The sequence below is a fragment of the Patiria miniata genome, unplaced genomic scaffold, assembly GCF_015706575.1.
Source record: "Patiria miniata isolate m_02_andy unplaced genomic scaffold, ASM1570657v1 HiC_scaffold_3, whole genome shotgun sequence".
NCBI classification, from domain to species: Eukaryota; Metazoa; Echinodermata; class Asteroidea; order Valvatida; family Asterinidae; genus Patiria; species Patiria miniata.
The window spans coordinates 44,947,190-44,960,377 of record NW_024037069.1 but is presented as its reverse complement, the minus strand read 5'-3'; the positions used below and the strand labels follow the sequence as shown (position 1 = coordinate 44,960,377).

Here is a 13,188-nt window from a genome sequence, read left to right as displayed (position 1 = left end):
AATTAAATGAAAACAAATCTGTATAAAAAAAACCAATAAGTGGGGTATACCCATGGAGGGTACTCAGAGAATGTTTCTCAGCACTTCAATTTTTCCCTCTCAATTGATGTAAGCGCTGACTGTCAACATGGGCTCCTTACAAACTGTAGCTTAGCAACCAACGTACATGTACATGTACGTGTATGTACATGTCTTAACCTCCTGTTTTGCTAAGACATGTACCATCTTGCTTTTCTCTCAAACATTCAATTCTGCCTACCACTGGACTTTGTAGTCAACCTCTGGTTTGACGCTAAGTCTCTTGAGGATTTCATAGGAGACGGCCATGACTACACCAGCAGGTACAGAGGACAGGAGACGGGCTGAGAGTCCCTTCTTGAAGCCTGATATGCCTTCCTCTTGATGCAGTCTTCTGAATGCTCCCAAGATAGAGTCACCTCCTGTTACCTTAAAAGGATTCCAATAAATAACTTCACTCCGCATTTCAAAATTACATGCAGGTGTTTAATGTTGCTTTGGTTTGAAATACAGGGTCTTCAATTGTGCTCAGGTTTTATTGAAATTTGCTGACAAAATGGAGGATCAAAAACTGCCTTCTCCTTCACTTTTTGCAATGACTGGCAACTGGTGGCAATGGTGTTCAGTGTGGGTGCAGGTCAACTCGGTCCCAAACCAACTCGGTCCGAGTCAACTGGGTCCCTATGAAAAAAAAATGTATGTACATGTATGTATACAATAATTGAATAAATTGAAGTATCTTTCCCCTAAGGCCAAAAAAAAAAATAAGTCGGTCTCTGGTCAGCGCGCGCGTCTATTTTAAGCATGCGCGTGACAGCGCGTCGATCTTTTTTTTTTCCAAAATGTTCCGCGGTAGCACTAACAGCGCCCTCTATTTCCACACCTCCTCAATTTTTTTTACCAAAGAGCACCAAGGAATGGGAAACTGCACCAAGGCAAATGATCGAAAGCACCAAGGCAAATTATGGAGGCCACCAATGTACATGAGGACACCAAAAAAGCAAAATAGTACCCACCTTGTCTGTACAATCCAAGCTGAAGAAAAAAAAGAACAAGGGAAAAAAAAAAAAAAAAAACCTCGTGGCCGCGTCAATTCCGGAACTTTGGTCTGACCAGAGACCGAATATTTTTTTTTTTTGGCCTAACATGGCACAATAAAATTTTTCGCCCCTTGTGCCTTGCTAGAGCATTTTTTCCCTAAAATGTCACCGTTGATCTGAGACCGAGTTAACTTAGCACCGAGTTGATCTGGGACCAAGTTGACTTGGACTGAGTTGGTTTGGGACCGAGTTGACTCGAAACCGTCAGTGTCACGTCTTTCTTTGTCAACAGTGTGGGTTAGGGTTGGTACACTTGTTCACAGAAGCCAAGTTTTCTGACTGTGAGAACTGTGTTTTGAATACATGACCAATTATTCACAATATTGATACATATACATGTATTACTATTTTCTAGGAACTACTTACCTGTAATCGTGTTCTAACAATGTCCATTGGGTTTGTTAGGATCGTAGCTGAAGCGCTGGCCAAGGGTCCAGACATTGCCTGGATTGCCAGTGCTGGCACTGATACATGTAAAGAGGCATTCAATAATAACGCTAGCTGCTCTGTAAACAAAAACGAAACAAAACAAATATTTCAAAAACATTACCAAGAACAAAGGAAGGGTGTAATGGTTGTTCGTTTTCCCCCCCAAAAATAAAACTTTTTAGACATGCTTTTAAAGAAAACCTTTGCAAACAAGTAGGGAAAGAAAAACTCAATTTACATGTACACGTACATGTATATTGTTTGCAAGCATCTGCATGTATCTGGCTGGATTTGAAACAGGTTCACCAGGAGTAAAGGGTGCTTACCAGTGTCCTTTATAGTAAAATAAAGAGCTTACACATTCAATCCCATTTTGTTTCAGTTGCTCTTCAGCAAAAAAGATTGAATGCCTAACTTTCTGCTTAATGCAGAGCGCAGACGTCACACAACTTGGTCATTATGTTGCCTGTTGCATGCATTTCACACTATGGAGTAAATACTGAAAAATCTCTTCATCTATTTTAGCCTAAAATAAATTGTATCACCTTGTGTTACGCTTATAAGCGTAACACAAGGTGATACAATTTATTCTATCCTTTGGTCTTGCACTAGGCTAAAATAGATGAAGAGATTTTCAGTATTTACTCCATGTTTGGTTGATCCACAGTTTCCCACACAAGGTGATACCATGTTGCTTACTTCTGTCAACTATTCAGGAGGATTTGCAAGCTATTGCTTGGACAGATATCATCTCCTATCTAAGAAAGTAGACATTTGACATTTTTCACTGCCGTAATTAAATTGGAGGGAAAAATTTGCATGGTTGGGATATAACCGAAAGACCACCAAGACCAACATGTTGAAGGAGAAAACACCAATGTTGGGTCAAAAAGTTAAACAATTTTTTCCAATAAATCTGTAATAACTGTCAAAATGTTGCCCAAGATACAATGAAATTATTGCTCCCTTTTCAACCTACCTGCATAAAAATGATAGAAAGGCCACCACAGTGCATTCATCGGCATGAAAGTCATGATGGAGGCCGTGTAGCCTTTATAAAATCCAATTGGTCCGTCTTTGTGCCATATATTATGAATGATTCGCCGAGTGTCTTTGAAAGTCACTTTCCTCCGTCCAGCCTCTAAGTTCAGTGCAGAGCCCTGCATCATTATGTGCTGTGATACTATATCGATGGGTACCGTTATACTCATGTCAACCAGGGAGGCACAGGCCCCTCCCACAAATGATTTGGTCGTGTTGCTGACATGGTCACCAAAGGCCCTTCTGGTGACTTCATAGGTGGTGATATAGACCTGGCCGGATAAGGCAGTCAAGGTGTTGACGAAGAATCCTTTATAGAGCCCCCGTATCCCTTCGTACTTGGTGATCTTCTTGAAGGCGTCCCATGTGCCCGAGTACAGAGCATTCTGTGTCTGTACTTGGAGCCGTGTCTTGATCAAGATGGTTGGGTAGTTGATCACACGGATGAACATGCTCATCATGAAGCCATAAGTGTAAAACTTGCGCTTGTCCAAGTCGTCCCATTCTAGGATTCGTATCTGGCGTTCCTTGGGCGCCATTGGTCTCCCTTCATGGACCCCCCGTGGGTGGAACCTACTCTAGGTGATGACCGGACAAATACTTAGGACTAGTCTTCAGACTGGAACAGCACCACTCTGGAAAGGGAGTATTATAAAAAAGACAGATTGAAAAAAAAATATCCAAATTTAGCACATATGATGCACATTGACAAGATTTGGGAAGCAAGATTCAGGCAGTAGGCCTACCGGTAGAATATTGTGATTAAACTTCTGCACCTTCCATTCTGGACCCAATTTTATGGCTCTGCTTACTGTAAGCAAAAAATAAAAAATCCCTGCTTACCACTACCAGAAAATACTGTGCTTAGGCAAAAAAAACAAACATGTTAAGCGTCCCCTCCCGCTTCCTTTTTGGAGGTCCCCTCCTTTTTATCTGGCCTCTTTGCCTGTTGCATCTAGCCCATATAAAGCTGGTATAAAGCAGGATGCTGTAAACAGTTTTTTTGGCCTTACGGTAAGTGTATTGAGGGAATTAGGAGTTCTATACTGGGCCACCACTTACCTGCTGCCAAACACATCAATTTTCACCTCACCTTGTGATTTCATCCAAGATTAATCCAGGAAGCCTCGGCAATGCGAACATTTGTTAAGAAATATGTGTTTTAGAGAAAATTTTGGCTGCACACGTCGTGCAGAACTAAGTTGGAGGCAGCCGGTCGAACTGATTGAAGTGTCTGGAAGACAGCAGTACTGTACATTATACGCATGACATCGACAACCATGGCAATGCATGAGTCGACCAATGACAGTGCAATATGTCATTATGAATATTTAATTTCTCATGAATATTTAGTAAATTTCAATGAATACTTTAAATACATCCAAAGATTGATCATAGCAAAGCGATCATGCACAACCTAGCGGTAAAAGTCAGTGTTTTAAACAAGAGTCAGAGGTTTGAATCTCGATGAAGTAAGTGACCTATTAATAAGAATAAAGATAAAGAGAGGGTGAGATTAGAGAAGGGAAAGTGGAGGAAATAACCATAGAGGATGCATCTTTTTGGCGCTTGAAAAAAGTGGTGGCCCAGTACGGAAATCTTTCTCAGAATTTTTCTGCTTGTACAGTTAGCACAAAATCATTTTGTCAAAATGGTAGCGAGGAATTCTGTGGTCTACATGTATGTTACTACATGTAAATCAGTCATGTCAGTTGTTTGTTGTCCGTACTTTCTGTGTCAATCCACCATTTCTTGTTTCCTTTCAACCAGATGTTTGAAATAGGCTAAGTAAACAATCCAAAACATAACATTTTCGGGGATTTCAGGACCTAGACCTAGTGTCCCTCTAAGTTTAACCATTAACAGTGACCATGGAGGAAGTCTATTCCATGCAACAAAACACATGACACATTGACAGAAGTATCAAGTAACAAACAGAACATGATAATGATACCAATAATGATGTGATGTACTACCACCGGCCACCAATACTCCATCCCATCATGTAGCACTAGCAGTAGCACTGTAGCATAGCAGTAGCACGACCAGCACTTTCTAAAAGTGAAAAGTTTGAATGTGATGACTCCATAATCGAATTGATGGCACCATCGACTACACCTGTAGTGACTACCATTACTACCATCCCGGCACAATTGCAGAATACCCCACCACACAATCTATCCACCTGGTAGCCGGCTACGGAGTCACAGTTGATTGCCTTCAATAAACCTTCTCAGCGCTACTTGCACTTTATATAGAGATCAGTGGCTACTTGCATGTACATGTACTATGCGTCATGCTTCACTGCACTCCCATTCCGTATCCACGTAGCCGCCAACAGGGTACAATGTAGTTGGTTTGGACTTACAATTTTTTCAGCAACTCCAGTTCTTTTTGTGTTGCTTCGTTCTCAAGCATAGGCCCCTATTCAAGGGGACTCCAACACCGTATCCGCGTAGCCGGCAACAGGGTGGTTGGTTTGGACTTAGAATTTTTTTTCAGCAATTCCTTTTGTGTTGCTTCGTTCTCAAATAATGGACCCCCACTCCATATCTGCGTAGCTGGCAATGGACTTGAATTGTTTCTTTACCGTGATTCCAACCATGTAGCCAGAGATTTAATTTAGAGGTGTATTTCTGGTGGCGGGGTATTCTGCAATTAGTCGCCGAAACCATCTCTAGTGGTTAGTATTTAAAAAAATACTAATTAATTTAACAATTAATAAATTGTACGGTACAATAATTCATATTGTTTTTAGAAATCCTTGCATAACATTTCGAGCGTTGTGTACACTTCAAAAATGCATAATTTGAAAAAAAATTAATGAATGCATTACTAATTTAATTAATTAATTAAATGTATTACTTTAACAAATATTTTTTATTGCAGGCTCAATAATTCATATTAAAAAATGTTTACAATTTAAAAACGCTACGCATATAAAATGTTAATTATTTTAAAAAGTAAATAAATTTGCAAATGATTTAATTAATGAATTTAATCAAATGTTTCAAAATAAGGCATTAAGGCAGTGTCTCCCGAAGCTCAGTGATGATATTAAATCGGAGAAAAAAATCTGCTTTAAAAATAATGTTACATATCTGCATGAGTATAGACCGCTTGCAGACGCGTTCGATAATTGACGCGCGAAGGTGCGCGACGCCATGTTGTGGGACAAAATGTGCATGGATAGATATGCGCCTGTCCCACAACATGGCGTCGCGCGCCTTCGCGCGTCGATTATCGAACGCGTCTGCAAGCGGTCTATACCCAGGGGCAAAATAGTTTAGCGGCTCTGTATGCGTGGCCAGGAAAATATATGCAGTGCGCAAGTTTAAACTTGCGTGCGCAATTTGTAGCAAGGAAATGAATGCGCGCACAAGTTTAAACTTGCGCGGGGGACTCACTTTGCGCTCGACACGGGTACCCCTCCATACAAACGCTCCACCAATTTGGCATACTTTGGTGACGGCTTCACAGAAGCATAGTCACATACCCACGCGAGGACAAAAAGACCCCCAAAAATTCCGGTAAAGAGAATACAAATGAGAGAGACAGTTACCCTGGATTGATCTGCACATTCATGACATTCCATCAGACACCTTACATTGTTCCCAAACAGCAAACATTTTGAAGAAAAACAGCAAAATAGTCTGAAAACTTACAGCTCAATGTGTTCGCCGTGAAGCTCAATCCTTGCACCGACTTGCCGAATGAGGGCATCTGACGTGACGATTTCTTCAAAATGTTCGCTGTTTGGGAACAATGTAAGGGGTCTGATGGAATGTCATGAATGTGTAGGTCAATCCTAGTCCGAGTAACTTGGACCCAACTTATCGCCTTTTTTAACATTTGGACGTGGTCTGGCGATAGCTATCGCCAGACCACGTCCAAATGTTTAAAAAGGCGATAAGTTGGGTCCAAGTTACTCGGACTAGGTCAATCCAAGGTATTAACTGTCTCTCTCATTTGTATTCTCTTTACTGGTTTTTTGGGGGGGTCTTTTTGTCCTCGCGTGGGTATGTGACTATGCTACTGTGAAGCCGTCACCAAAGTACATGTATGCCAAATCGGTGGAGCGTTTGTATGGAAGGGTACCCGTAATTCAACGCTCCACTCAGTAGAGCTACATGCCACCCGGACATTGCCATGGCAAATCCGGATCGGGTTGTGGGTCGGGGCGGGGGACCCTAAAACTTAAGGTGTCTTGCTTTCCGAGTAACTTGGACAACGGATCCTACACACAAAGATAAACGACTCTGCCAAACTCTTGGTTAGACGCTAGCCCAGGTTGACAACGTCTCCATTTATACGACTGACGTCCAGGGAATTCTACCAAGTACTAGCTCTACTGAGTGGAGCATTGAACTACGGTAACCTCCGTACTAACGCTCCACTGATTTAGCATACTTTGGTGACAGGTACACAGTCATGACGGTATGCATGGTATGAGGACAAAATACCGGTAAGGCCCCTAAAAAACTGGTAAAGAGAATACAAATGAGAAAGACAGTAACCCTGGATAGATCCACACATTCATGACATTCCATAAGACGTACCCCTTAAATTGTTCCAAATAACCTGTAATTTTGAGGAAAAAAAGAGCAAAATAGGCTGAACTTACCGCTCACAATTAAATGTGTCTGCCGAGTTATTCAGTCCATTTCACTGACATGACTGATGCATAATTCATCGCGCGTGTGTGATGTCGCGCTTAATCAATGACTGTTTCATGTACTGATATGTGTCCCGTGCCAAAAACCCACACTGTCAGACGGCCCGGGGCACACCTTATTTTGTCCTCGCGAGGGCATGCACAAAATGCATACCGTCACGACCGTGTACTTGTCACCAAAGTATGCCAAATCGGTGGAGCGTTTGTACGGAGGGTACCGTGGTTCAACGCTCCACTCGGTAGAGATAACCAAGTACCATAGGCCTAGGGCCTACTACTATTTACTAAGTAGTAGTAAAAATTCGCGCTGCTCAATATTCGCGCAACCAACTTTCTCAGCTTGTATCTTTTTTTCACACAACACGGACCGACGTCAAATCATTATCACCGTCGATGATCCATTGTCACATCCCCACAAACTAGAGACCAAAGTTGTGCACATAAACTTGTCCTGTACTCGACAAACATCGATCCACATTGTTTTCAGAAGTAGGACACAATGGAGACTCAACATGGGCTAGTTAGACGTGTGATAATGGCACCTATACTAGCATTGACTGGTGGCAAATACCATGAATACTTGTCAACAAAGACCCCTGCGCGCCGTGGCTTTCAGATTTGCAGGGCTCTTCGCCCGATCTGGTGTCGAAGTCTGTCAAGCCAGCTAATTATATTTTTGAATATTCATGATCCTACGTTTTTGGCCTTTATTATTGAATTCTGATAAGTGATAACTATAACCATGTTAAAGGGAATATACATCATTTGCTTTTGCTCTAATTTTCAGAAATGGATGGAATTGGGGGGTTGGAAATATAAAGCAAATATAGTTACACTGACTTTTTGGAGGTTTTGGGTTCGAAAATGCTATAAAAACCAAGAAAAACGATCATTTTCCTGTAGTCTGGTTCCCTGACTCCATATAAGAAGAAACAGAGCAGTTTACATACATTGGGGAATTGTAAGGTCATGGAACCAGTCTAGCTGGCTCGCACCCGTTCAAAGGTTTGTAATCGATTGCAAACAAGTGCAATGGTCAATTGGGGCCAGTATTTGAAAAAAAGCCAGTTGTTTCCAACGCTGATCGGCCGATCAGCGTTGGAAATTGATACAAAAATACCACTTTTCTTGAAAATGACAGAATACCAGGTGCCATAATTTTACAGGATGCTTTAGACTGTCATTTATCAACATCCTATTAAGGTATTTCGCAAAAACTTGGTAGTTTTATTTTTCGATGTTTGCAAATGTTGTATATTCCCTTTAACGTTGAGCACAATATCTTTAGCTTTAAATTTTATTAAAATAAACTATTAAATGTTGCTTTTTTTTCATTGGTTCAGGACCACATCTCTTTTTAATGAAAGCCTAATTAAAAATGAAATTTGGGTAAACAGTGTTCTCTTCGAAATTTGACATATATTTATGAAGTAAATACTTCATCTGTGATGACAAAAACTGCACAATACCTAGCCCCACTAGTGTGGCAGCAGCATTGCTGTTCAGCGCAGCAATATCGTGGCCACATTAGTTGGGGCTACACAATACCATCTGTTATGTCCTGAAGTATTTATTTTTTAACAATTTTGGAACAATTATATCTTACCAAAATGTGACATTGAGCTGTCCATATATACATGTGCAGTAGTTATTAAAAAAATACCCCACGTGCAACGGCACCAAGCTAGAAAAGTGAAAATTGATCGCGAAATGTAGACACGCTGCGGGAAAATTTGGTATCGCACTTATGATCCAGATGCTCCTCAAGTTCTGCTCGTGTGTGTATTTTATCGTGGATTTTGAATAAATATTTTGACTTGGCTTAATAATAATGAGTTATTTGTTATTTTTTATTTCCTTTTCAGCCATGGCTGATCGTACGATACCTTTGATCTTGCTAGCTGTGGCAATCTGTGCCATTGGTTGTTCCCATGGTGACAGTGTGACATCACATGCGCACAGTGGTTCATCATCATTCCTGGCAGCGGTATACCAGCATGCAGTTCACAATTGGTACCTACCCAACATAACGCACCGGGAGGCCCTGAAACTAATGAATACAAATGTCGATGTCTACGAAGTGCAGGTCAAAGTTGCCTCTTCAAAGGTAAATATTTGTTGGGTGCGATTGATGGATCTGCGTTATCGGTTAATTGCGTCTAGCGAAACTAAAAACTGACATATATGTACACTGTACAAGCTTTTTATTCTATAATAATAATAATAATAAATAATAATAATAACTGTATTTATATAGCACTTTTTGCCAGAGGATACAAAGCGCTGGGGGAGAATGCAACCAAAGCCAGGTAAATGAAGTATATGAACATATGAGACCCATTATGTAGCACCTTTTTGCTAGGTGCTGCGGCGCATAATTGCTGCCACTGCCAGAAACACCGAGGCAAACCCCTCCTCTTAGCGACAAGTGTTACTGGGTTCTTTAACGTGCATTACACAACACACGGGACCTACGGCTTTATGTCCCATCCGAAGGACGAAGCAATAATGGTAAAGTGCCTTGCTCAAGAGCACAAGCACCATGTTCCCACGGTCAGGATTCGAACCTGTGTACCACGGCACACGAGTCGAACACCGTAACCATTGGACCACAGCGCCCCACAATTCTATTCTATCAATGGTGCTTATAGATTCTGTATTGTGTTTATTCCACAGGGAGTCTCCATGATTGTTTTTCCCGAGTACGGAATCACTGGTTTCCAGTTGTCCCACCTATCCATAGATCCGTTCCTGGAGTATGTTCCAAACCCCTACAAGACCAGCGTCAATCCCTGCATCCAAGCAGAATTCAAGACATCACCCATCTTGCAACGCCTCAGCTGCCTTGCGCGTAAGTATTCCATCATCATTGTTGCTAACTTAGCAACAATGATACCTTGCAATGAGAGTCGTCTGCAAGACCGGGACTGCCCGACAGGTGGAGTCTATAAATACAACACCGATGTCACTTTGGGTGCGGATGGTAAGTTGCTTGCTAAATACAACAAGGAGCATCTCTATGCCGAAGAGCTGCTTATGTTCCAACCTGGCGAAGGCCCGGACAACTTGGCTGTCTTCAAAACCGACTATGGAATCTTCGGACTGTTCACGTGTTTCGATATGCTGTTCAAGGAGCCCGCCGAGTCACTCCTTGATAGCCTGGGCGTAACTAACATGGTCTTCCCAACAGCCTGGATGAATGAACTACCATTGCTTAGTGCAGTGGAGTATCAAGAAGCATGGGCAATCAGATTTGACGTCAACCTGCTGGCTGCAAACATACAACTCCCAATTGCCTTAATGACAGGTGGAGGGCTGTATGCTGGCGTACAAGGTGCTGTTATCTACCATCGCGATATGACTGACTTCCACGGAGAACTCTTGATTGGGAAGTTGCCGGTACGCCCTAAAAGGCCACCGAAAATAAACACCAAAACTTTCAAAGATCTCAGCGGACAAATCAGAAATCTCACCCCAGAAAACCTTCAAATGGTTTCTCCCATTGTCAAATCAATCCTGAAAGACACGGCTCAGTCATCTTGGAGCGAAACCATGAAGAGCTCTGAATCCTCTCAGGAAATCAGATTTTCATCTTCGTTCACCACCCCTGACAAGTCTTCTGACAAGCCATTTCAATCACTGATGAATCATGACCTTTACACATTCGTTCTCCTGACTCAGAACACTGCCAGTTTGTCTGTGTGTAGTGGTGTTCTGTGTTGTCATCTTAATTACACCTTTCCTTCAATGTCATCCACCAAACGAGACATGTTTGCATTGGGTGTCTTCAACGGGCTTCACAAACACAACGGCCAGTACTATGTCCAGACCTGTGCCCTGGTCAAATGCAGGCTTGATGACCAGTCCAGTTGCGGGGCAGAAACCGTCCAATCTAACACACGACTGGAGAGTTTCAGTTTGGCCATTGAGGGATACGACCAAGAAAGTCGGCTTTTCCCTTCAGTTCTGACATCAGATGTGCGTCTGGCAATCATCGGTAAAGATTGGGAGAGCGAGTTCCCTTTTGACCATATTTGGAGTGAAAGTGGAACAGAAGGCTATCTTCTTGCGGCAAATATCTATGGGAGATGGTATGAGAAAGATTAAGATTTCCCTCTCCCCCAGGGCCCCCTTCCCCCTCCCAGGCCTTGCCACCTCCCCCTAACAGGCCACCTCTCCTCCACCTCCTTGCCCCCACCTCCCCTCTCCCCGGCCACAATTTCCCCCTCCCAGGCCGTGCCACCTCCCCCTAACAGGCCACCACTCCCCACCCCCTTACCCCCACCTTCCCCCTCCCAGGCCACAATTTCCTCCTCCCAGGCCGTGCCACGTCCCCCTAACAGGCCACCACTCCCCCACCCCCTTACCCCCACCTTCCCCCTCCCAGGCCACAATTTCCCCCTCCCAGGCCGTGCCACGTCCCTCTAACATGCCGCCACTCCCCCACCCCCTTACCCCCACCTTCCCCCTCCCAGGCCACAATTTCCCCCTCCCAGGCCGTGCCACGTCCCTCTAACAGGCCACCACTCCCCCACCCCCTTACCCCCACCTACCCCCTCCCAGGCCACAATTTCCCCCTCCCAGGCCGTGCCTCGTCCCCCTAACGGGCCACCACTCCCCCACCCCCTTACCCCCACCTTCCCCCTCCCAGGCCACAATTTCCCCCTCCCAGGCCGTGCCACGTCCCCCTAACAGGCCACCACTCCCCCACCCCCTTACCCCCACCTTCCCCCTCCCAGGCCACAATTTCCCCCTCCCAGGCCGTGCCTCGTCCCCCTAACAGGCCACCACTCCCCCACCCCCTTACCCCACCTCCCCCCTCCCTGGCCACAATTTCCCCCTCCCAGGCCGTGCCACCTCCCCCTAACAGGCCACCACTCCCCCACCCCCTTACCCCCACCTTCCCCCTCCCAGGCCACAATTTTTCCCCTCCTAGGCCCCACCTCTCCCCATTTGTGCATACTCCTGTCGGTAGGTTTGCAATTATGCAGATCAATTTGATTGAATAGTCGTGACGTTACTGAGAGGTCAACTCAGTGCAACCTTGATTAATGGTTCATGCTTGTTTTAGTGCACATTTAATGAATGACTGTCCAAGAATTTTTTTGTTCCTGTCACTTAATTTAATATGTGATTTTTACAACTGACTTTTTAATACAGTACTTTCTGTATGATTTAAATGACTTCGTGGTGAATTTTAAACATTAAAATCGGGTGATTTATTAATAAGGCCCCCAAAAAAACATTCAGTCTCTGGTCAGACCAACGTTCCGTAATTGACGCGGCGACGCGGCTGTTTTTTTTTTTTTTTGCTTTTTTTTTTCTTCAAGCTTGGATTGTACAGACAAGGAGGGGTACTACATGTATTTTGCTTTTTTGGTGTCCTCGTGTACATTGGTGTCCTCCATAATTTGCCTTGGTGCAATTTCCCATTCCTTGGTGCTCTTTGGTAAAAAAAAATTGAGGAGGTGCGGCAAAAGAGGGCGCTGACCAGAGACCGACTTATTATTTTTTTTGGCCTAATACACCATGTATATAGTAAATTTTAATCCCACAGTGAACATCGAATTTAAACAAATGTAAGAGAAAAAAATGAAGATACATATGCAATGCAAATAATTGAAAGCGTCTTTTTAGAATTCAGTTTATTCCCTCTAATTGGTTTATTTAAATGATCTCCACCAACATTCATAATTGCCTAATAACTTTCTTAAATAAAAACAATTATAATATAAACATCTCAATTTTTATATTCTTATATCGTTCTACAAAATTTTATAATTTGAAATTATAGTTGTGAAATTGAAATAAATAATTTTAATTTCTACATTGTTTATATTAGAAAAGATGTACTGTATATACTCCAAGAAACAAAATTATCACAAATCACATGTAAGTTTCAGTTTCAACAATTCTACAGGGTAT

General features: G+C 42.9%; 2 protein-coding genes across 3 annotated transcripts in view; one reads left to right on the top strand and one right to left on the bottom strand.

Moving 5' to 3' along the window:
- LOC119738247 (pantetheinase-like) overlaps positions 1–13,188 on the top strand; it is an 18,378-nt gene extending 5,190 nt beyond the window's left edge. Inside the window, exons 2-4 of the mRNA XM_038213048.1 lie at positions 9,129–9,370; positions 9,940–11,377; positions 12,196–13,188. Of these exons, the coding sequence (XP_038068976.1) occupies positions 9,129–9,370; positions 9,940–11,370 (1,673 nt within the window). The 3' untranslated portion in view covers positions 11,371–11,377; positions 12,196–13,188. The remainder of the gene's footprint in view (positions 1–9,128; positions 9,371–9,939; positions 11,378–12,195) is intronic.
- LOC119738250 (solute carrier family 25 member 44-like) lies at positions 192–4,813 on the bottom strand. 2 transcript variants are annotated; one of them, XM_038213053.1, is made up of 4 exons: positions 4,543–4,813; positions 2,527–3,223; positions 1,485–1,624; positions 192–447 (listed from the first exon to the last, which is right to left on the bottom strand). In XM_038213053.1, the coding sequence occupies exons 2-4, from the start codon at positions 3,125–3,127 to the stop codon at positions 256–258; spliced, it is 933 nt and encodes a 310-aa protein (XP_038068981.1). In that variant the 5' UTR covers positions 3,128–3,223; positions 4,543–4,813; the 3' UTR covers positions 192–255. The 2 variants fall into 2 exon arrangements, with proteins under 2 accessions (XP_038068981.1, XP_038068982.1); XM_038213054.1 differs by having other exon boundaries at positions 4,565–4,813.

Coding starts and splice junctions, on each gene's coding strand:
- LOC119738250 (XM_038213053.1), bottom strand. CDS start 3,127: ATGGCGCCCAAGGAACGCCAGATACGAATCCTAGAATGGGACGACTTG. Junction 1,625..2,526: donor TTTCTATCATTTTTATGCAG/GTAGGTTGAAAA, acceptor TTTTGTTTACAG/AGCAGCTAGCGTTATTATTG. Junction 448..1,484: donor TTGTTAGAACACGATTACAG/GTAAGTAGTTCC, acceptor AATCCTTTTAAG/GTAACAGGAGGTGACTCTAT.